The 26,142-nt window shown below is 42.3% G+C and overlaps 2 protein-coding genes across 2 annotated transcripts in view; one reads left to right on the forward strand and one right to left on the reverse strand.

Annotated features, from left to right (window-relative positions):
* Window positions 1-26,142, forward strand: part of LOC111864694 (golgin subfamily A member 7) — a 405,703-nt gene that overhangs the window by 125,146 nt on the left and 254,415 nt on the right. The window lies entirely within an intron of this gene.
* The window catches only part of LOC111864693 (T-box transcription factor TBX20), a 96,049-nt gene that overhangs the window by 30,301 nt on the left and 39,606 nt on the right, over window positions 1-26,142 (reverse strand). Inside the window, exons 3-4 of the mRNA XM_023852125.2 lie at window positions 3,913-4,186; window positions 3,164-3,328 (exon numbers count right to left, since the gene is read on the reverse strand). Coding sequence (XP_023707893.1) covers window positions 3,164-3,328; window positions 3,913-4,186 — 439 coding nt within the window. The remainder of the gene's footprint in view (window positions 1-3,163; window positions 3,329-3,912; window positions 4,187-26,142) is intronic.

Below are 26,142 nucleotides of genomic sequence, written 5' to 3' on the forward strand. Positions count from 1 at the left end.
ACCACGTAGCCTTGTTATTTGAACCCTCATTTCTCAAATGCTCATAGTGTCTCAGAGTAATTTGTATTGTGAAGTAACGGCTGTTAGGATTTAACACGTGTGTGTTCTCTTATGTTTGCTTACTGCATCACTCCATTTCACGAAGTTTTATAGCGAAATGATAAGCACAAACAACGACGTCATTGCGAATGTAATTAAGGTCATTTAACGAATGAAATAGAAGCAATTATTAAGCTGAATAATGAGAGTAAAGGAAACGTTGAAAATATTAGCGTATTTTAATAGCTTACATCCGGTCTAGAAGACCGAGATTAACGGCCGTGGCGATCCGTTGCGCTGACCACGCGACACTCTCTCTCCGCTAAAGTTGGCACTAACTTCGCTGGCAAGCGGTGGTAGCTCAGTCGGTATAGTTCGCTTGAGGACTAAAGCCACGTATTTTGTTGTTTAATAGCTTACATGTTTCTTTCAGATCCTTTCTACTCGTACGTGATAATTGGACACTGTCCACTGTCCACTGTGACGTGTTGCTCATTGAATGAATTGGCTCTGTAACCGTATTTATTTCTCTGTTTTCATACTAAGGTAAAGTGAGGTATATTTCTACGAGATTAATCGACATTACATCCCAGAAGATATTTCTGTGGTGTTGCAGAAAAGAGAAGTAAGACGTTTGTAAGAATAAGATAAACGTATCAGAAAAATTTATTGATTATATCGGGTCAAATAATAACGAGTCTCTGGGCGCAATACTTTGAATTCAGTGACGCAGTGAAATGTAGAATTAAATAGGTTACGTGTACCAGGAAACTTCTTGCTGTTAAAGGTCGGCCGGGGACTAAGGCTGACAACCTCACTGCCATCTGTGGGCCGATTTTCTAGGAAATGTGGGATCCTAGACGTCTCAAAACCCTATTGGTCTTCACGGCCTATTATAGCGATTGCTTTACCTTTTACTATATGAACACCTAACATTTTTGTTCAGTGAATCAGCCTTATTTCCGTGAAGACAATAGAAATATCTTCAAGAGAAACAGAATTCTGATGAAAATCTGTGTCAGTAAAAAAACGCGTGGATTAAAATATGCAACGCCATAATATTGCCTGTAGTTTTGTATGGCTCTGAAACTTCATTCGTGATATTAACGGAGGAACATAGACTGAGGGTGTTTGAGAACGGGGTGTTGAGGAGAATATTTGGACCGAAGAGAGATGAAGTAACAGGAGGTTGGAGAAAACTGCATAATGAGGAGCTTCATAACTTGTACTCCTCACCAAACATAATTAGAATGATCAAGTCAAGGAAGGATGAGGTGGGCAGGGCATGAAAGTCACATGGAAGAGAAGACACATTCATTCAGGATTTCGGTGGGAAATCTGAAAGGGAAGAGATAATTAGGAAGACCTAAACGTAGGTACGAGAATAATACAAATGTGGTAGAGATACAGAATGGGATATTGTGGAGTGGAGTCATCTGAGTCAGGCTGCAGGGAGATGGCGGGCTCTTGTGAAAGCGGTAACGAACCTTCAGCTTTAGTAAAATATTGAGAATTTCTTGTGTGATAAGTTAAGAATTATATTAATATTTTAACTCATCACATTTTAGCTTTATTTGAAATCTTTATATATAAAACTTTAGACAACTTTGAACTTGTTGTACTATGATTTAGTACGTAGTTTCCTCAACGTGTTGTTATTTACCTTCTAAAGATGGTCATTAATTGACCGAAACATATACAGACATTATACATATATATATATATATACACACACACACACACACACATGTGAGTCACACTGGACGGTGTAGTCAAATTATTTTACAGTACACTTGGCATGGTAGCGTAGGTGGTTGAGGCACAATGCAAAAACCGAAAGGTCGTAGAACGAATACCGATGAGGTGGATGTTTTCAGTTCACCTAATCCTTCCAGCCACACTATGGCCCTGGGGCCGACTCAGCCTCTAACAGAAATGAGTACCAGGAATCTTCCTGCGGGTCAAATGGTGGCCGGCGTGTAAGGCTAACATCACCGCCATCTGTGAGTCGACTGTCTATAAAATGTGGGAGCCTTAACATCTCACACCTCTATGGGCCTCCACGGCCTGTTACAAGGATACCTTTACTTTTTTGTCTACTTTTTTACTGTTGGCTTTTGAAGAAGGACATGGCTCCGTGAGTTAGTTAGTTAGTTAGTTAGTTACAGAGGCGTGGGTGAGAAAGGAGCATTCAGTTACGCTTGTGCAGCTCTCACGCTGCACTGGGGTTGATGCAATTGTTAATGTCCTGGGGGTCGCGTGGACCCGGTGACTTCTTGTTCAGCAAATCATGCAAGCGTAGACAGGATGGCTGGACAAATTGTAGCGGTTTATGGAGCATCAAACAACGGCTGTGGCAGCGACCAGCAAAGTGATCGATAAACAGAATCCCGGGGCCTGTCATGACCTTAAACCCGTCGAGCATCGGTGCGCCAGCGTTGCTGATATGTCCAGTAGGAGCGCCGTCTATCCTGAAGACTAATGCTCTTCAGCACATGTTTGCATCATTAAAGGGTAATCAGTAATGACTCACCTTCCCTCAGACAGTGACGCTTTTGTGTCTTTAACCTATTTGTTTTCTTCTCTTGTCGGTCACTTTATGACACCAACAGGAACTGTGTTATGTAAGGTCGTACAGACGGGTGATGTCACTCATAACGGTGACATGATCTAAGTCATGAAATGTCTTCAACTTCTTCCATCACTGGGATCATGGGTTCGAATCCACACTCGAGGCACGAATGCTCACGAATAATTATTTACAATTTTACAAATATTTCTCGTGTTCTATGTCTGTAGTATTTTTATTTTTTTAATGGAAGCTATTCTTCCATTGGCTGATTACTACTGTGGCAACACCAAACGTGCTTGAAGCCTGGATACTTGTCGTGCCACGAAGGGAGCCCACGTTGAAATGTATTGAGAAAGTTATATACTCAGAAAAAAATTTTGATAGTTTGCCTTTGTAGTGGTGTAACCCATAAATGTGTATAATAAATTCTTTCTGAGATATAATTATTTTCTTTTGGATATCTTTCATCCGGATTTTCTGTATAAGTAACTAACTTCTAAACCCTAAGCGATCTCGTTGTTTTGTTGTGGTAAAGCAGGCTGGAGCACTTACCAGCTGGTTCTGGTACGCTGTTACCGCTGTGAAAACCGACTCTGGGAAGATGAACGTTTTGAATTCTTCAGACTCCAGATCTGTGATAGGAGAACTTCCGGATGATTCGTGACGCTTCACGAGGTGGATCCGTGGCTGGTATTTGTGCATCGAATTGAGAACCAGCTGCAACGAAATCAAATAATTCCGGTTCTTATTTCCCGGAAGTAAATTATGGCCCCTAATTTCTCACCATCGTAACGCAGCTTAAAATTTTGTAATAAGTTTTAAATACCACTTAAATAAAGATACTAAATCCACAAATATAATTTAATAGAAATTATAATAACCGAAATCAGTTACTTCTTGAAGAGTAACACCGTGTAGTTTAGAAGAGACCCCGATGTTTCGAAGCAATATATTACCTCCTTCTTCAGAAACTTAAGTGTAATCCAAGAAAGAAACCAGCAGAAACCGAGCTTGCCGTTTGTTTCTGTTAGTTTATTAATTTACTTAATCTTCGACCATGAAGTTGATACATTTCTCCGAAAATATGGGAAGAGCCCTGCACAATGGAAATGATTACGTCGTTATTCAGCGAGTTCCAACAAAAGTATTCTATCTGATACTGTGAGATTTGAAGTCCAAAGGCTCTTCAGGAAAAGGACATTGTAATGAGACGTTACAGAGCGTCTTGTTTCTTATGCTTCTGACTGGTGAGTGTAAACATTTTAAATGTATTTTGAAACGTAAGCATCCTCGAAACTCACATGGCCGTGCTTGTCCATCTCGTTGTTGGTGAGTTTGACTTTCTCGAAGGAGACGACCTGCTTCCTGAGTTGCTCCCCGGTGAAGGGCGAATCGGGGTGCATGTAAAGGCGACAGGGGGCGGGAGGGTCGGCCTTACCGGCCACGAGCCACGATGACCGGTGGTACGCGTACCGATACCGTTTGTTGTCCACCGGAACAATGTCCATCAGCACGGCGTACCTTTGGTCGGGTCTAACACCCGTGAAGGAGACGCGGCACGTGGGGAACATCCGCCTGCGAGAAAGAACACACCGTATTAACATTGGAACATCTGTCTGCAGAGCAAGAACACGCTGTATTAACATTGGAACATCTGTCTGCAGAGCAAGATCACACTGTATTAATAGTGGAACATCTGTCTGTAGAACAAGGACACACCGTATTAACATTGGAACATCTGTCTGCAGAGCAAGAACACACTATCAACATTGGAACATCCGCCTGCAGAGCAAGAACACACTATTAACATTGGAACATCCGCCTGCAGCGCAAGTGCACACTGTATTAACATTGAAACATCTGCCTGTAGAGCAAGAACACACTATCAACATTGGAACATCCGCCTGCAGAGCAAGAACACACTGTATCAACATCGGAAGAGTCACATGCAGAGGAAGAACACACTGTATCAACATCGGAACAGTCACCTGCAGAGGAAGAACACACTGTATCAACATCAGAACAGTAACCTGCAGAGGAAGAACACACTGTATCAACATCGGAACATCCGTCTGCAGAGCAAGAACACACTGTATCAACATCGGAAGAGTCACCTGCAGAGGAAGAACACACTGTATCAACATCGGAACAGTCACCTGCAGAGCAAGAACACACTGTATCGACATCGGAAGAGTCACCTGTAGAGGAAGAACACACTGTATCAACATCGGAACAGTCACCTGCAGAGCAAGAACACACTGTATCGACATCGGAAGAGTCACCTGCAGAGGAAGAACACACTGTATCAACATCGGAACAGCCACCTGCAGAGCAAGAACACACTGTATCGACATCGGAAGAGTCACCTGTAGAGGAAGAACACACTGTATCAACATCGGAACAGTCACCTGCAGAGCAAGAACACACTGTATCGACATCGGAAGAGTCACCTGCAGAGGAAGAACACACTGTATCAACATCGGAACAGCCACCTGCAGAGCAAGAACACACTGTATCGACATCGGAAGAGTCACCTGTAGAGGAAGAACACACTGTATCAACATCGGAACAGTCACCTGCAGAGCAAGAACACACTGTATCGACATCGGAAGAGTCACCTGCAGAGGAAGAACACACTGTATCAACATCGGAACATTCACCTGCAGAGCAAGAACACACTGTATCGACATCGGAAGAGTCACCTGTAGAGGAAGAACACACTGTATCAACATCGGAACAGTCACCTGCAGAGCAAGAACACACTGTATCGACATCGGAAGAGTCACCTGCAGAGGAAGAACACACTGTATCAACATCGGAACAGTCACCTGCAGATCAAGAACACACTGTATCGACATCGGAAGAGTCACCTGCAGAGGAAGAACACACTGTACCAATATCTGAACAGTCACCTGCAGATCAAGAACACACTGTATCGACATCGGAAGATCCGTCTGCAGAGCAAGAACACACTGTATCAACATCGGAACAGTCACCTGCAGAGCAAGAACACACTGTATCGACATCGGAAGAGTCACCTGCAGAGGAAGAACACACTGTATCAACATCGGAACAGTCACCTGCAGATCAAGAACACACTGTATCGACATCGGAAGTCACCTGCAGAGCAAGAACACACTGTATCAACATCGGAACAGTCACCTGCAGATCAAGAACACACTGTATCGACATCGGAAGTCACCTGCAGAGCAAGAACACACTGTATCAACATCGGAACAGTCACCTGCAGATCAAGAACACACTGTATCGACATCGGAAGTCACCTGCAGAGCAAGAACACACTGTATCAACATCGGAACAGTCACCTGCAGATCAAGAACACACTGTATCGACATCGGAAGTCACCTGCAGAGCAAGAACACACTGTATCAACATCGGAACAGTCACCTGCAGATCAAGAACACACTGTATCGACATCGGAAGTCACCTGCAGAGCAAGAACACACTGTATCAACATCGGAACAGTCACCTGCAGATCAAGAACACACTGTATCGACATCGGAAGTCACCTGCAGAGCAAGAACACACTGTATCAACATCGGAACAGTCACCTGCAGATCAAGAACACACTGTATCGACATCGGAAGTCACCTGCAGAGCAAGAACACACTGTATCAACATCGGAAGAGTCACCTGCAGAGCAAGAACACACTGTATCAACATCGGAACAGTCAACTGCAGAAGTAGGGCGCAAAGAGATTTGGAACCTGACCTCTCGCTCTGATAGAAGCAGAATATTCGGTGGCGTTTGAGAACACGGTGATAGGACTACTTATACATCCCACCATACGTTATTAAGATTATAAAATCAAGGAGGAATAGATGGGTGGTGTATGTAGCACGTCCAATAGAGAAGATAAATACGTACACAGAGATATGGTGGGACAATCAGAATAAATGAGACCAGTCGGAAGGCCCAGGCAGATGTACAATGCTTATGTTACTTTGACTCAGGATGGGAACAAGAGGTGGGCCCTTCTGATTTCGGTTGAATAGTATGCTGGAAATTTATTGATTATCAGCTTCTGAAGAATTCTGCTCCGTGGATTTAGTTAGGTAATTTATTATTTAGTGAATTAATCAGCTTGTTATTTGATAAGGCAGGTAGATTGGTTTTAAATGTGAGTCCAATAGAATGGAAATTTTAGATTTTATGTGATCTCTGTTATCTGTCATCTATACAAAATCAGATGATGTTGGTGGTAATTAATTACGGCTTTTGCGAATCACGGTGCAGGTTGACCTGCGTTGAATGTAGGCTGTAGTGTTGTGATACAAAACAGACTGATCACAAAACTTTACACGAAAGTTTGACCAAATTGTTGGAAACAATTTTTGGAATGCCGTCAGGGAACTTCGAAACAACGGTAGGATATGCCTTGACCACATCACACACACACACACACACACGCACCAAGTGTGTTTGTCGTAAAAATTGTTTATCTTTGAGAAACTTTCTTGAAGTAAACAAAGCTTAATTGTTTGCTTGAGATGAGAGACAGACATTTGTAATGACGTAGAGATATTTACAAATTCAGCATTCCTAAGGCAACTCTACTGCTAACCGTCTACACGTCTACAAACAATCCTTCACGGTTTGGCATAGTGATACCTCACTTAGGATCCTTTTCTAGAAGTGTTCGGTTTGAATTTCAGCCGGGACATCGACTGTCTTGCCAGAGGTTTACGTGGCTTTTAGCATAATTTCCAGACGAATTCTATGATAGTATTTCCATCTTCCATATTTTTTCCTGTTCATCTATCGTGCTACAATTAGGCACTATATTGCTATATAGCTAGTTATAACTATGACATCATCGTCGAATAACCCCTCCTCCGCCCCCGTAAACGTTGTCTTTGTGATGAGAATTTCTGCGTTATGGGTCTGTTCGACTTTATGGGGAGAGCGTCCATATCTTTCGCCTGATGCGCGCGCATGATATACCTCTCTACGTGGATCCGCGTGACTCGAACGTCATTAAGAGGCTAATAACATGCCGCTTTTGTGCTTCGGCAGTGCAGCTCACTACAACACACACACAAAAAAAGAAAAAAACAAGACAATATATTACTTGTATTAAGGAAAAAGAAACAATATTCAGGAAATGTTTAGGATGTCTAGAGACATGTACAATATGTAGACAACATTTCCTACAACATGACATGTTACGAAGATGTTGGAAAGACATCCTGTAGTAGTGTACTGATATTTGGAACATATTACAGCAACATCTCGTCATGATCTGCTTGAAACAACTGTTAAGTCAGTTTAATTAATGTTACACGGTATGTCGGGGGGATACGTAGTAGCGGCTTCTGCCCTTCTTATAATATCTCTGCACGAACCACATAGAAGACACCTCGTTTCTATATTTTATAATCCATTCTTGCATTAGTAAAACACTACTGCCTAGCAATGGGAACGTGTTTACTGAGTCGTTGCCCAGAAAATGCCCTAGTATACCCGCCAATCTCACGATCATTGCATAGCAACGGCTACATATGTACATACTGAAAATGAGCGCTTTGGTGCCGCCCTGGACTCCTATGGTTCTGCTTCAGCCCTGAACACACGCCTCAGTCCAGAGTCGAACACAGAAGTGCGTTCGTGCACCGTTTATTCTAGGGCTCTGTAATTCGTAAAGCGTAATGGTGGAGTGACTGAAGAATGAGGACCTGCCAAGGATTTGGACGAAGCCTGCAGGTACTGAGGAGAAACACGAGAAATATCTGAGGCAGAATACACATTGCCCAGGTTGAAATTCTAACCGAGCAGCTCCATAAAGCCTCTGTAGAGTGTTGCCGTTACAGTAACGGGCTCTGTGACACACGTAGCACCGAGATATTTAGGACCATGACGTGATTCTGCATGTTTCTCTGTGATCCTCTCCTCACGAATGTCTTATCTGACGGCATATGATTGGCGGGTCCAACAGGCTTACGCTACTTATATGCACCAATTGAACATTGAACCTGACTGCATGTAATTGGCGGATCCAACAGGCTTACGCAACTTATATGCGCCAATTGAACAATGAAACTGACGGCATATGATTGGCGGATCCAACAGGCTTACGCTACTTATATGCACCAATTGAACATTGAACCTGACTGAATATGATTGGCGGATCCAACAGGCTTACGCTATTTATACGCACCAATTGAACATTGAACCTGATTGCATGTGATTGGCGGGCCCAACAGGCTTACGCTACTTATATACACCAATTGACCATTGAACCTGACCATTCGAGTCACCGCTTATATTAATGATCTTCTCCAAAACTAGGATCCCATGTTGAAACATTTCTAAGGAGAGCAGCTTCTAGTCCCGTTTTTCTGGTTCCCTGTATCGACATGCGCCTTACTGTGGTCTAATGTCCAGTCTCAGGGAACCTAAGGATGTTCTCAAAAAACGACAATAGTTGACTTGTTAATGTCTGGAAGCAAGTGTTGGGATTGTAGGCCTGTCTTAATTTTTGAAATACAATGGTTATTGTACTTACCACTTGCGTTAATATTCAGTAATTTTCTCGTGGTGTACGTATGTGTTTGGTATGATCTTCAGAGAACAGCATTGAAGGATTTGAATTTATAATGAAGAAGCAACGCTTTTTCTGTGACGTAAGGAGTGAATTTTTTATGTTAATTAGAAGAACTTGATGCTTTTATGAGCTAAACTAGGCCATTACCACTAACGAACTAACTTCATAGATCTGAGCCCTTCTTCAGAAGCCACCAATTGTGCAGTTACTCAAGAAGTTCTTAATATTTTATCGATCCCGAAGACTAATCACCGTGTTCACAAGAGCCGTCCATTGGTCCCTACTCTGAGCCAGATCAATCCAATCCATACCACTCCATCCTATCACTCTTAAGATCCATTTTAATATTATCTATCCACCTACGTCTTGGGTTTCGTAGTGGTCTCTTTCCTCATGGCTTCCCCACCAATAATCTTATCCAGTCTTCTTCGCCACATTCGTGCTACATGCCATGTCCATCTCACCACCTAAACTTGATCATTCTAGTTATCCATATAGAAGAGTACAAGTTATGAATCTCTTCATTATGCAGTTCTCTCCAGCTCCCCCCCCCTTCACTTCATCCCTCTTCGGGTCCATATATTTTCCCACTTCCCTAAAATTATATTTCAAATAACCATTCAGAGTCGCCCTTAGCATTACTCGATGTTTAAGTCTCTTGAGTTGAATAGTCGAAAATTAACAATTTAAACACTATCCTCCATCTGCCCGTAGGGATCATAGGTCAATTTTCCTTAAGTTACCTTAAATAAACTCCAGATTTTATGATAGGTAACGAGTGTTCGTAGGCCGGATAATTTACGGTGTATTATAATCGGTCTAATGACAGTAAATAAACCTCATAATAAATGACAAATATAACTGCACATAAGATATAAAGCATGCAAGAATATACCGTCTACACAACACTCTGTGTTTTAAAACAAAGAAGACACTAGTGCATCAACATTTGTTTTATTAAGGTTTAACTGGTCACCGCAGTGTAACGTTCTCTTGCAAAGATTCGGGGTAGAAACCGGTCAGTCGGTAACGCTGTTGGTTGCCATTAGAGATTTGCATGTTTCGAGTCTCGGCCCAAATAAAAAATTTCTTAACAGAATAAAAAATGTAAAGCTGTCCCTGTAACAGGATGTGGAGGTCCATAGGATTGTGAGACGTTGAGGCTCCCACATTTCCTAGAAAATCTGCTCACACATGGCGGTGAGGCTGTCAGCCATACGCGCCCGCCGCTCTTTACCCTCCAGGAAGATTCCTGGTACTCATTTCTATTAGAGACTGAGTCGGCTGGAAGGTTTTTGTTTTTTCATATCACTCCCACTTGGCCGAGCGAGCGAAGACAGTGCATGCCTCAGACCACTCGGCTGGAAGGATTAGGTCAATTGAAAAAATCTAATGACCTCATCGGAAACCGAAATTGCGACGTTCTGGCTTGTAGCATATTGCCTCAACTAGGCTAGGGCCCGGTATTTTCTAATTCAGTCTCATCGGATCCCTGGATAGAGCACGATCCTTTTCTCGCCAACACTTCATCAATTTCACCGAGCGTGCTTATCTTCCCATAACTTTCTACGGTAAATATCTAGTTGATACGGCGTAGTTAAATATCCTCTTATCCATTCATTCGACCAAGGAAGAAGGGAAGTTAAAGTGGAGTACCACTTTGTTTGTCTGAAGCTGTGGCCTACCGGAAGGCTGATCTGTATGCAGAAGTGCGTACCCGTGTTAATTCTGGTAGCAGACTGTGAAATAATAAGTTACCTGCCGAACCGAAATTGGCGCTTGTTAATCGGCCCAATGTGGCGTCATCTCATCGGGAATTCAGCTCAGCCGTCTCATCACCACACCCAAACTGTTGGTGCTAATTACACGCTGTTTTGCGCCATTCAACTACCCTACACACCTGCTCCGGGGGTAAGGCACGGCAGGGCTGTACTTGCGTACCGATATTGCAACAGCCCTGCATGTGTTCTTCACGTACATGCTCAACAGAAGTCAGAAACCATTCCTTCGTAAAATGGGTAGCGCTGTAACCATACAGGTCACAAATCTCGCAATGGGACTATCGTAAATTCGTTATGAAATAGCCTAACTAACTCCATGGACCTGAGCCCTGCATCAGAACCCGGTCAACTACTCAAGAATTTCCCAGCATTTTATGGAACCCGAAGGTTCGTTACCGTATTTAAAAGAGCCCTCCATTGGTCCCTATCCTGAGCCAGATCAATCAAATCCATACCATCTCACCCCATTTCTCTAATATCAATTTTAATATTGTCACATATCACAGTGACTAAAGACGGAGTTCGGATTAGTAATTGGATTTAGTAACAATTTACAGATCGTAACTACAAATAATTATTACACTATTGATGACTTACACAGTTTATGCTCACTCCACACTAATCTTCTCAATCTATTTCCACTAGTCTTCACTATACGTTTCCTGGCAACGGATTTATAACACAGGAACTAGAAGAGGCTCCCTAAATCACACATTCCAAATACCATTGCACTATAGTACATATAAAGTCTTCAAATCACACGTTAAATCCTCACAGGTTGACCTCTTGTACTCTTCTGTATTCCTAGTTCCAGTTCTCTGTGTGACCTTATAGCCCACGGCTCTCGCTATATAGCGGCGAGCGGACTTGGACCTACAGTAAACATATCACGTGATCGCTATCCAGCCAGTGTGTTGGCGCGTCGGTCTGATCTACAGAAAAGAAAAACAGCTTCCTCTATTGTTGCGTGTTGGACCTTGTTTACAGTGCTGTTGCCTGGCAACGCGTTGATAAAATCCTTTACAATATTATCCTTCCATCTATGCCTAGGTCTTCCCAGTTGTCTCTTTTCTTATTTTTACCACCGAAATCTTATACGCATCCCTCTTCTCCCCATTCGTGCTACATGCCCTGCCAACCTCATCCTCCTCGACATGATCATTCTAATTATACTTGGCGGAGAGTACAAGTTATGAAGCTCCTCATTATGCAGTTTCCTCCAACCTCCCGTCACTTCATCCCTCTTTGGTTCAAATATTTTTCTCAGCACCCTGTTCTTAAATGCCCTCAGTCTATGTTCCTCCCCTAATGTCAGAGACCAAGTTTCACACCCACACAGAACCACAGTGAAGAGTATAGCTGACACTGCATTTCGTTTCTCATTTACCAAATTATAAAAATTCAACTAATGAACTTACAAGTCGAAACACAGTCGAGATAAACTGTATTTAATGTCTTAGAGACCTTCATTTCAGATTTTTGTTTAGCCCACAAAATAAATCATATTAAGCATCTAATTACTTTACAGATCTAATTTATTTGTTATCGAGCGTGATATGAATTATTAATAACTGAAAGCAGAAGCAAGGACTGTAGTGCTGTTTCGTCACGCAACTTCGTTACCGAAATATTATTCAGCCGTTGGATTTGTTAAGACAGATCTTGCGTTTGGTGCTTAAATAATGGGGCAATAATTTACTTACGGTTTGGCATGTCACATTATATATATATACATATATATATATCAAATTATCAAAGTGGCATGACGTCATGAATGTGTGAACAATTACTCAACGACGAAAGAAAAATCACAAATTTGACCTACATAGGATCATTACATATGTCATTTTCTTACTGTAGAGTGACTTGGGGGGGGCACGTGGTAACGTGGTTGGTTGAGGAGCTATACTACAAGCCGGAAGGTCGCGGGTTCAAGTCCCGATGATGTCAGTGAATTTTTTTTTATTGACCTAATCCTTCCAGCCGCACTATGGCCCTGGAGTTCACTCATTCTCTAACAGAAATGAGTCATCATCATCAGTAATCTGTCAAGACGACAGGTCTCAGTCTCTTCCAAAACAATTCCTCCATTTAATGCGATCTAGAGCTTTCTCCTTCAAATGACAGTATCCTCTTCTGTCCCCAAGGTCATCCAGCATCTTCTTACGTCTTCTTCCTCGTCTTCTTGTCACTTCTATCCGCCCCTCTATCTTTCCTTCGATAACTTCTTTTAGAAGGCAGTTTCTGCGTAAAACATGACCAATCCAATTAGCCTTCCGTTTTCTTATTTCGTGTAGAATATTCCTCTGTTCACTGACTCTAATTAACACTTAGAAATGAGTACCAGAAATTAATTATATAATTTTCCTGGCGAGTAAAGCGCGGCCGGCGCGTAAGGCTGACAACCTTACCGCCATCTTTGAGGCGATTGTCAAGAGAAAGTGTGGGAGCCTCGACGTCTCACAAGCCTATGGGCCTCACGGCCTGGTACAGGAATAGCTTTACTTTTACTTTACAGTTACTGGTACGAACGATGAATATCACTGAGTAGGGAAGAAGGAAGTGTTGCTTGTGCTTGGGTAATTACGTGTATACTTGCTTACATACAAGAAACATGTTACTCTCTTAATCTGGATCACTGATAACTGCACCACGGCGAGAAGTTTGTATTTGCATAATGAGGAGCTTCATGACTTGAACTCTCCGCCAAATATAACCAGAATGTTCAAGTCTAGGTGGATGAGATTGACCTAGAATGTAGCATGCATGGGAGAAGAGGCATTAATGTAGGATTTTGGTGGGGAAGACTACAAAGTAAGGACCACTAGGAATACATTAAGGTCATTAAAGTGTATGGAAAAGTGGATGTAGAGATCCACATTTTCTTGGCTTCGGCATTAGCTGGAGGTCAGTGGTAAGCTTCACGCCCCTGTCGCTTTACTCCCGGGAAAAAAAACGGGTACTCATTTGATAGGAGACTGGGTGGGCCCCAGAGCCGGTCTGGACCGGTTTTGACCCTACCGGGACTTGAACTCCGACACCTCGGTAGTCCAATCTGCAGTCAGTCGCTATACCGAATGCACTAACCCAGCTCTTACATAGATGTGAGAGGTTAATACTGAAATGGTTTTAGAGAATTGGTATGGGTTGGTGTAGAGTGGATTCATCTGGCTCAAAGTTCAGTGGCGGGATTTCTTGAACACGTTTATGAACCTTCGGGTTCCGTAAAGTTTTGGGGAAATTCTTGGGTAGCTGCACAATTGACAGCTTCTTAACAAGGACTTAACTCCATGGAGTTGGTTTAGATGTTTAAAAATATTTCATGGAGCAGAACATTTTCGGAGGAGGATTTTTAAATAAACGTAACTCTCAGCAGTGGACCAACTATTTTTCGGTGTACGTTTTATTTATTTCTTTTCAGGGAAAACTTCCACCTCCCCCGAAAGAATTGACAATCAGTTTAAAGTGTCATAATCTAGAATCTACATTTTCACAACCGTGGAAACATAAGATTTGTTCTTATTGCTTTTCTATTCTGTGTACTCATTTGCTGCAACGGATATATCAAACGGAAAGAATTTTATTTTAGTTATGGAGCATACTACTGTTGAGTGAGACAACGAGCCATACTTCTTCCGTGATATTCTTTCCTTATTTATCAGTAACAAAATGCTATAGATTAGCTAAACTTTAAAGAAGTATGCTTGTGAGGAGTGAGCCACAAGACTGATCCTAGCACTTCGACCTTCAATGGTCTTTTGTGCTTCCAAAGAAAAAGTAGCGTAGAAATTAAGTCCTACTTACCTAATTAAAGGATTTGGAACGAGTTTACGAATCGTATCCAAACAGTCTACTTCATTATTGGCATCTCCTGGACTTACTTCTCAATGGTTTTGTTCCCACGTTTTGTACAACGGAGAAAACAAGGATACGATATGTAAAACACGAATAGTTGAACGTAGGATATAGGAAAAGAGAAATAATTTTCTTTTCAAATTTATATTGCAATTTTACTCAGCTTAATCACAGATATATATATGTATATGTATATGACACAGTGGCCGCGCCGTCTAAGGAATTAACTGTCTTCGCTCGCTCCAGCACTGGGGTACTGGGTTCGAATCCCACTCGATACCCGGATGTCTGGGTGTGTTTATTCTGTTTTTATCTTGTTCTCTGTGTAGGTAGCGACCTTGCGACGGGCTGATCCCCCGTCCAAAGAGTCCTATCGACTGTCTTAGATTAAAAAACTGAAGTGAAATGAAAAGTTTCGCGGATGCCCTACGTTCCAATTTGGAGCAACAGCAATAGAAGAAGCAGAAGAAGATTTATATCACTAAATTTTTCATTTATTTGTGTCCGATTTTTTTTGTCGGTGTTTTAGGTCTACATTTTTTTCACTAATCCGGATTATCGATTAATCCAGATAAATTCCCTCCGATTATTCCAGACTAGCGAGGGTTCACTTACTGTATTGTTGGATATTTTCCATTAGGTCTGTGCCAGGAAACAGTAAATAAAGTAACAGGAGACAGAACAGTTACAATTTTATGTAACATAATAACAAAATTGTACATGCAGAAAAGAGGAAGCTCTTGTTATGCAAGTAATTTCAGAGTTTCGCCTTAGTTTCCGTATCCACTGACAGCGGAAGGGTTTCGCTTCAACACGTGACAAGCTGATAGCAGATGCTCTCTCTCGCTTCGCTTGTTAGGGCCCTAACTTCGTGAAGGAGTTGCTATATTATATCCCGTCCCACACAACTTTAATGAGGTTCCGACAGGCGCGGTTATGACGTGGTGTGCAAGTCTGTCACAATTCCTGTCATATTACAACTAAGCACCAGTTCCTCATTTATTAAGAACATCCAACCCTCCCAGCCACCGCCACGTGTAAAATATAAGATTCAGTTCGTTTAGGGCTACTCAAAGGGATGCTTCTGGTTCCACGCAATATCGCGTACCACTTTCGCTGATGGTTTTTACTAACAGATAGACTAACTAAAATGTAAGGGCCGCACCATAGTTCAAGCGGTTAGTCTCTGGCTTCCCACCACGGCGGCCCGGGTTCGATCCCGAGTCTAGTCAAGTGGGATTTGTGGTGGACAAAGTGGCGGTGGGGCAGGTTTTATCCGAGTACTCCGGTTTCCCCTGCCAATCTTCATTCCAGCAATTGCTCCGCAATCACCCTCACCTATCATCTGGGGCTGGTACAACAGGCCAGAAGTGGCCGCAGTACAAGGGACTTAGTCCCAACCCACTAGCATTAAAAAAAACTAAAATGTAAAGTCGGCAATTACGCAGTTGTTATATTTACAAAAAACGCGATCGATTATCATATTTTTTCACAAAATGCTAACATTTGGTCGTTAAATCCGTGTTTATTTGATTTAAAATTTCTGAACGATGGTATATTAATACAGTCATTGAATTTTTGAGCATTACCCATCTTCAAGGTTTCTATTTTAAAACGTTTAGGAGACCGGACTCTGTCACCCATCTTCAGAATAAAGCCAACTCAGTTGGACTCAGCAGTCCCAATCTGGGACATCGGAACAAATATAAGGCAAGATATACATGTAAGTTTTGACGTTTTCTCGGCGGTGACTATGCCATCTTCCGAGATGTGGCATCATGTAGATCTTTTGTGAACCGTCGTTTCGGAAGAACGTATCGCCTCCATCTTCAGGGTAGAAAAATACACGAACGAGGAACCAGCGTGAACAGGTGGCTGCAGACAGAGCCACTCAGAACTGAAACGTAGCGCCGTTTGTTTTCAAGAGAACTCCTTTGCACAGACCCCACAGAAAACACCGTCTTCCATTGTTATGGATGCATATTTACGGCTGCGTTGCCTGGCAACAGACTTCCTATATCACCTATTGTTGAGGTTTCCTTACTGAGCCTTTGGTTAGCAACGCTCTGGTCATCCACGTTACAATATTTTCGAGTTCAGTGTTTGTGTTTATTGCATACAAGAAGCAACTGCTTCTGTACCTCGTTCAAGCAGCTGAGTAGCCACGAGACGGGTTTCCACAACATGAGCAGACCTGTTGGGAATCAAATAATTTCTTTAGTAGCGCGGCGGTTGTAGCAACGGCTGCGGGAGGAGAGGCGTCACAAGGGCGGCGTTGTCGTCGCTGACATGTCGCCTACGACGCCCTGTTCACTGCCACATTATAAATTCCCAAGTGGAAGGAAGACGGTGTACATGCATGTTAGAGAACAAGCTTACCACTGTCACTTCCACCCTCAGGAGGAAAATAGGAGCAATTTCAGTTCTTTACTGGATCGAGTTCAGAGTGCAGTGAGACAGGCAATTGAGGGCGAGTGACACACAGCACTTTCAAACATGAATATGTCTCTTTGTAAAACATAAGAAACAAGCCACTTTATCTAAAAATATTACCCCTTTTCATAGCGATTTATTTATTTTCTTTACCCAACAAACCCAACATTAATGGAGCTAACATGATGACAGTGAACATCGTCATGAAATCATTAGAATATATGCTTCGTAACGAGAAGTTCCGGGTTCGAATTGCGGCTACAGATCGATTATTCTAATTGAGATTATCATACTCTTCCTCCGTCGCTCCAAATAAATTCTAGGAGAGTAATTCGATGGATATAGGATATTTGTGGGAAAGCCGGAAGGAAGGCGACAACTGGGAAGACCAAGACGTAGGTGGATGGACAATATTAAATTGGATCTTAGAGAGATAGGATGGGATAGCATGGATTAGATTGATCTGGCTAAGGAGAGGGACGAGGGCTCTTGTGAACACGGCAATAAACCTTCGGGTTCCATAAAATGCTCGTAAGTCCTTGGGTAGCTGCAGAATTGTGCGGCTCCTCAAGAAGGACTCAGCTCCATGAGTGAGTGATGAGTGAGGAGAGTAAATTCAAATGGGTCATGAATATTTTTTTTAAAAAATACAATTTATTATTTAAAGATATGTACCCGTTAAACTACAAAGCATCCTTAAGCATATAATGCAACAAAAGAATATCAAAGGGATGTAGAAATTTTCAAAAGAAGCCTTTATTACTGTAGGCTAATCTGTATTATATATATGGTTAGGACTGGATAGCCCATAGCATATGTTAATAATATATAATACTTATGCTTCCCATTTCCTTCCATTATTTCTAGCTGGTGATTGATCGGGCACCATATAAAGTATATATATATATAATGTATAAAGCGATTTATTTTTACAGCTGTTCCGTTTCTCTGCGATCAAACGTATTGACATTAACAAAGTTTATCGCCATGTGGCGCCAAGGCGGTACGTGACAAAAAGTATGTATGATTTTACATATCTTTTTATAAAAAAAATGTTGCTAAGAGCGGTATTTATTGTTCAAGTGACAAAGTTGGTGCAGTTTACCTAGTGTAATACATTTTCAGAAATTTCGCCGTCAACATCAATGCACTTCGCAACCCGTGTGAGGACATGGCGTGCTGCTCGTCTGTACAGTGTACAGTGTACTGCACAGTGAAATAGCTCTATCTCGGTGCAACTCGTGTGAGGACATGGCGTGTTGCTCGTCTGTACAGTGTACAGTGTACTGCACAGTGAAACAGCTCTATCTCGGTGCAACTCGTGTGAGGACATGGCGTGTTGCTCGTCTGTACAGTGTACAGTGTACTGCACAGTGAAACAGCTCTATCTCGGTGCAACTCGTGTGAGGACATGGCGTGTTGCTCGTCTGTACAGTGTACAGTGTACTGCACAGTGAAACAGCTCTATCTCGGTGCAACTCGTGTGAGGACATGGCGTGTTGCTCGTCTGTACAGCGTACAGTGTACTGCACAGTGAAACAGCTCTATCTCGGTAACCGTTCGGAATAGAACACATGTACGTATAGACACTTTTTCCTTAGAATGACCGATACTGTGACCTCCCGGAATATTGACCTTTCCTCCTGGAACACTCTGTACGATACACCTATGTACATCTTACCAACATTCTCATACTGTAAATTACTCGCCAATGGAGCTGAGCCCTTCTAGAGAAGCTGCCAACTGTGCAGCTACTCAAGAAATTCCAAGCATTTTACGGAACCTAAATGTTCATTACCGTGTTCACAAGAGCCCTCCACTAGTCCCTATCCTGTGCCAAGTCGATCCAATCCATACCACCCCATTACAGGTATATCTCTCTAATATCTTTTGGGCCGCGCCATAGCTCAAGCGGTTAGTCGCTGGCTTCCCATCGCTGCGGCCCGGGTTAGATCCCGGGTCTGGTTAAGTGGGATTTTTGGTGTACAAAGTGGCGCTGGGGCAGGTTTTCTCCGAGTACTTCGGTTTCCCCTGCCAATCTTCATTCCACCAATTGCTCCACAATCACCCTCACCTATCATCTGAGGCTGGTACAATAGGCCAATACAAGGAACTTAGTCCCACCCCACTAGCAATAAAAGAAGATCTATTTTAATATTATTCACCCATCTACGTCTTGGTCTTCCCAGTGGTCTCCTTCCTTCCGGCTCTCCCACCAATAGCCTATATGCATTCCTTCTCTCCCCGTCATAGGGTACATTGCACTTAAATTAGTTCCATTGCCTGCATATCCTCTCATATACACTCGTGTATTTTACTGCTTGGCGGCCAAGTGATAAATATCCAATTGGATAACAAACATGAAAAAGGGACCTATGTTCTTTTAAAATTTATGTTACTACGATTCAGATGCTAGATGTTTAAACGTACATCCCACCTGAAGATAATCCAGAAATAGGATAGACACATGTGCGTAAGAACACAAACACTATTAATACCAAGTAATTGTGTTGATGGTTTAAGAATTATGCGTAACACGAAAGCTCATAAACACTAATACTAATTCCGTGACCTGTATTCCGCAAGCGAACTATACCGACCTAGCGACCGCCGCTTGTCGGCGAAGTTAGTGCCAACCTTAGCGGTTAGAAGGTGTCACGTGGTCAGCGCAACGAATCCCCACGGCCGTTAATCTCGGTTTTCTAGACCAGAGCCGCTACTTCTCCATTCAAGTAGCTCCTCAGTCATCCTCACGAAGGTATGTGGACCCCGTTCCAGAACCACTACTTCTCAGAAAATCTGGTAGCGCCGGGAATCGAACCCGGGACCTCTGGATCTGCAGCCAGGAACTCTGACCACTAGACCACAGAGTCGGTCTTCATAAACACCAATATTTCATGTTCTTCACAGCAGTAATTCTACAGATTGTGTTGTGACACCGTGTAGTCTTGTACTTAGAATACTGCATGACTTTTATTGCCCCTTTTTTCACGCGTCTGAAGTGGAAGCGCCTGCTTCATATGCATCCGAAATTGTAAGGCTACAGCCCTGTACTCGGTTGGTCCTAGGTTCAAATCTCAGAAGAGACACCTGTTATCTCAGTCCTTCCAGATGAATTACGGGATAGTATTTCGGTTAGGCCACTAGCACTCCTTTCCTAATCATTGTATATCCATTATTCGTCAATCGTCTTATACTCCATCCACCACGCGAACATGGGTAAGTCTTTTTCGTCTGTTAGTGACGTACACAGTTACATAATCATCAGAAACTTGCTAGAATCTATTTTGAACATACCTCCAAAATTCACGAGCCTTTGGGAAAGTCAGATATGCTTATACAGGATTTTTGTTCTATACGGTTGGCCACCCTAGCTATGACGTACCCTCGCTCTTACAGTGGATAGACTTTACCATCCGAATCAACACTCAAAACGGCTTTAAATAACACACAGTAAAATGAATGTATGGGTTTCGTAGGCTGTTTATCTTTCGGTTATGCGTTAAAAGCTCTAAAATTGCAATTAAATAAACAAAAAATGGAACGGCCTGACATTCATTCTCGTTTCTCTCAACCGGGAACAGCGTGACGCCCCGCCCTGGAACTCGTTTTAACCTAATATCCTGAAGTAGACTAATGCGATCTCCATGCTGTCTGTGAATCCACCTCATTAACTATTGAATAACTGAACAGATCTATACGAAACTTGGTATCTATATCACGGCACCTGAGGCCATTTCATTCATAGATCCTTCCCATAAGTCCCTGTCATTGCTGAGCAACGGCTAGGTAAACACATTCCCGCAGCGATGAATACACACGTAACAGTTGAAGAACTGTTCGAGATATCGTTTTCCGCGAGGTACATGTCGTATCCAAAGGAATTAGTCAATTAGTTCTTCCTAGAAATTCTTACGACTATGCCTCTAAGAAACACATAACAGTTTCCATTTCGTGTCAGTGGTATGATTTGTGTATTGATTTTCGTAATTGCCTTTTCTTGTTTACGCGTTCACCCCTCGTCATGTCTTCTTCCCTTATTATCACACAGATATGATATAAATTGGATATTGGAAATTTCACTTGCTCGTCTGTTTCGGTTCACACGTTTAGGCCTTACAACACTCATGGAAGGGGGAAAAAAGTCTGTCATGTTCGGCGGGTTGCGTTTCATGTTAGGAATGTCAGTCTGTGTTCCTGTGATGCCTCGAAGTTGTTTATTGATCCGAACGTTCATGTATGTCGCATTAAATTCGAATTATATAGACGTGTAATACATCTTGAATTCACTCTCTAATAATTATCGAGCATACTAGCTCAAACTGCGTCATTTCGGACTTGTATTCGGAGGGCCGACTTTTGAACCTCGGGTGGGTTACCTAGGTTATCATATTTTTCCTGAGTCTCTCCACGCAATATCTGGGATTTACCTCAAATTAGGCCACCACCACTTCCAAATTCTCTCCAATTATCGTAATAGAATTCGACCCTACACGGTCTGAGGACGAGAGGTGTTAAGTAAATTTATCCCTGTAACAGGCCGTGAAGGCCCATAGGGTAGTGAGACGTCGAGGCTGCGACTTCTATACAGTCGGTTCACAGAAGGTGGTGAGGTTGTCAGCCTCACATGCCGGGCGACCTTTACCCCCAAGAAGATTCCTAATGGTTTTCCTCAGTCCTGACCGCTTCTGTGATCTAGTGGTCAGAGTTCCTGGCTACAGTTCCAGAGGTCTGGGTTCGATTTCCGGCGCTGCCAGATTTTCTGAGTAGTACTGGGTCTGGAATGGGGTCCACTCAGCCTCGTGAGGATAATTGAGGGGTTACTTGAATGGAGAAGTAGCGGCTCCGGTCTAGAAAACCGAGATTAACCGCCGTGGTGATTCGTTGCGCTGACCACGCGACACACTCTATCCACTAAAGTTGGCACTAACTTCGCTGACAAGCGGCGTTCGCTCGGTCGGTAAAGTTCGCTTGCGGGCTACAGGCCACGGAGTTTGTTTGATTTTGTTTCCTCAGTCCTTGCAATCAAATTCTGAGATTGTGACTGTTAGGTCATGTCTGTTCCAATAAATCAGTCATTAGTCATTCTACAATTGAACTTTGTGTTCTGCGTGTGGATGGCTACATAAAATAATCCATGTTATAAAGAATATCGGTGACTATTTCTACCACACATGCTACGGATAAATAGTTTATATGAGTTTCACAAGTTTCTGGGGTCAACATTTTTTTCTTTTCTAAATATCTGAGCGATCTTGAAACGGAGATGCACGTCAGTGTACATGGCCGTGGGACTCAAATGATTCAGTTTTATTGAGACGAATTTCTCACTCTCAGTAATGAAATTACATAATTCACTGCATCACTCGTACGTCAATTAGCCTCATATAATGTCCCCACTTTGTATTCGACATCCTTACTGCATAAAATTGGTTCCAATTTATGATTGTCCCCCCTTTTTTTAATTGAAATCTATCTTGTCTAATCGATTATTTTTTGCATGAAATTAAATGGTTCATATTTAATTCCTGAAACCTTAATTTGTGACTTAATGGTGTTCTGTGAAAGAAGGGAGGGGAATCATCCCTCTCTTCTGTCCCCAACCTCCCCTTCGCCAAAACATAATAGGCGAATCTTGATTCAAATTCATGCAATGCGTCATAGCTAAATCGGCAATGGTGTACAGTTACATACCAAGCAATTACACGTTTTATTTTTGCTCTGTTTTTATTAGCAGCGTTTTTTATTTCGTATATTCCCCCCCCCTACCCCCGCTCATGTGCAAGACTGCTTCTGAAACTGCAGGTGATGCATCATACAGTAAACTCACGAATCAACACGCGAGAGCCATTTTGAAGCCACAGTAGCCTCTATATGCAAATGGCTTCCTGAATCATTTATCTGCTACGGACGGTGAATGCTGGGAGGTGGGGAGAATTCTCCCTTTCTATATATATAAAAATGGATGTGTTGGGGGTTATTTCTCGCGTCGGGCTGTTTTCAAATGAATGGTTTTCAGTATATCGCCATGTTCGTTTGCATGCAGCAAGAGAGGCGTAAATATTTATATCCACTTAGGCTTCACAGCTTTGGATCTGTAAGGGACATAAAGTTGTGTTGTTGTTGGAGAAGGGGTGGCAACTCTCGTGAGAATAAAATAGACCTTATATGAGTAAAATTAATGTTTAACCTATCTTTTATTTTCTTTCTGTCGTTTTCACTAACTGGAGGAGAATCAGAATGCAGGATTGTAACAAACTAACTAACTAACTAACTAACTCACTCCACAGCGCTGAACCGTACTTCAGAAGGGGTCATTTGCACATATATACAAGAATTTACCAATATTTTATGGAAATCGAAGTTCCATTACCGTGTTCACAAGAGCCTTCACCTGGTCCGTATCACGAGCCAGATCAACCCATTCCATACCACCCCATCCGATTCCTCTAATATCCATCTCAACATTACCCACTCAACTATATCTAGGTCTTCCTAGAAGTCTCTTTTCTCCCAGCGTTCCCACCTGAATCAAATCTGCTTTCCTCTTCTGATGCATTCTACATGCCCTACCCTATGTCGTAGGCTGTATATTAATTTTATATTATTACTTTCAAAAATGTTGGAAGTGATGAGCAGTTCAGAAACTAAGTACTGAATACTCTGTTAAAAATATGTGTATTGTGACATGTGTACCCATTGCTAGGCAACGGGTCGGTAGACGCATTCCCGCGAAGCATACGCGCTCAACATTAGTACATCCATTCCTAGGTAACGGACCAGTGAACACGCATTCTTGGCAACAGAAGACAGTGTTTTCCGTGGTGTCCGTGCTGAGACTGAACTGGGTTGAGTTCTGGAAATGGCAGTCGAAAGTGATTGAGAAGAAATGGCAAGAAAGTCATTAGGCGATGCAAGTAAGACTACATATGTGATTTGAAGTGACAGTGAGACTGTGAAAAAATCCGTTGCTAGGATACGACTAGTGAAGACTGAAAATAACATGGAAGTAGCGGTAGTCCCGACCTGTGTTAATGTATAAGTCGCAATAAATCCAATCATCCAATCCAAACCCCGTCTAAGAAGTCACGCACAATCCCTAAACCGTGACGATATATTTTCTTCAGGCGTAAATATGTTTATTAATATCTGAATCCAATTAATCTTGTAGTGTAGTTTTCAGAGAGTAATAACAAGATTATATGTGATTTTTTAACGACGTATCTCATTAGTTGCTAATGAAATACACAAATATAAGAAGTAATTTATTCTCACAAGATACTCGTCATCGAAAGTGTTAAAGAGCAGACAGGGTTACGTTAGCACATAAGCGTTCCAACAGGAGAGACATACACATTATCCGTGAGCTGTGGAATCAATATGTTAGTAGGCGGTATGAACTCAGAGTACAGTCCCTGACAGAAATGTGACACGTCTCAGAGACAGTTCCTTTCTACGGCAGATGTCGGGAAAACTTTTACGTTTTTAACGTAATGGGGATACATAACACATATTTTAATACAAAAAATTGTTAACCTAACGCCAAACCTACATCTGGAAGACCACTGCTTGTCGGCCGTCAACAACTGATTATTTATTAACATAGGACTGATCATGAAATGGAGGAATCTACAATACGATGGGCATATGATTAAGAAAAGGAATATAGAGGGGGAAAAAACACCGTGGTTTTAGTCCGCAAGCCAACTACACAGACCGAGCGACCGCGGCTTGTCGGCGAAGTTAGTGCGAACTTTAGCGGATAGAGTGTATCGCATGGTCAGCGCAATGAATCACCACGGCCGTTAATCTGGATCTGTGCGTGTCCTCGTAATAGACTCGCAAAGTTCGTTTCATTTTAGTGTAGTGCAGGCATGTCTAACGCGTCGATCGTGACCGAGCGGTCGATCTAGGGGCGATTTTTGGTCGGTCTCATGGGCCTATAGGGAAATTATACGTGAAAAGCATGTAAATTCACTTGTAACATAATATGATTATATTCCGATTTTGAAGGGAAAATACGTTTTAAAATAGTCTGTACTTTCAACAAACATCATGTGTCGTGTTATTTTTACCAATATTTGTTCTTAAAGCGAGGTACGACGATAGGAGGGGTGGTAGATCACTGGCAGTTTTGACATTAAAAAGTCGATCACAATCTGTTTGAAGTTGGACATGCCTGCTGTAGAGCATTGTGCCGATGTTTCTTGGGACTTACTGTCTTCTTCGTCAGCAACAAAATGGACTTATTTTAGAAGACGGTGAAATTGTTTTGAGATCTCTGAAAGAGGAGGTAGAATGACATCCAAAGTAACGTCAATGTAGGTCAAATTAATTTGGTTCATTAGGAAAAGTGTGAATTCGGGAAGAAATTTACTTTAACCCGTGACTTTTATTCTCTGAAGCAACATCAAATTCGGGACGAAATTTCGCAGTCCCTTTCTTGTCTCTTCTGAAATTATGACGTATGCAATTCCGGAGAAACCTTTGTAAACAACGACATTTTGTTGCCGAAGTGATATATAATTCCAAAAAAGTAAAGCTATTCCTGTAACAGGCCGTGGAGGCCCATAGATTTGTGAGACGTCGAGGCTCCAATACTTTGTAGACAATCGGCTCATAGATGGCAGTAAGGTTGTCAGCCTTACGCGCCGGCCGCTCTTTACCCCTAGGAAGTTTCCTGGTATTCATTTCTGTTAGATGCTGAGTTGTTCCCAGGACCATAATGCGGCTGGAATGATTAGATTATGAAAAACAAATCAATGACTCCATCGGGAATCGAACCCGAGACCTTCCGACTTGTAGCATTCTAATTAAAAAATCCGCAAATGTAAATAACGTCGAGCTTAAAAAGAAAAATACCAACGCTAACTCGGTATGAAATAATTATATATTT

This window comes from Cryptotermes secundus, unplaced genomic scaffold (genome assembly GCF_002891405.2).
Source record: "Cryptotermes secundus unplaced genomic scaffold, Csec_1.0 scaffold441, whole genome shotgun sequence".
NCBI lineage: Eukaryota > Metazoa > Arthropoda > Insecta > Blattodea > Kalotermitidae > Cryptotermes > Cryptotermes secundus.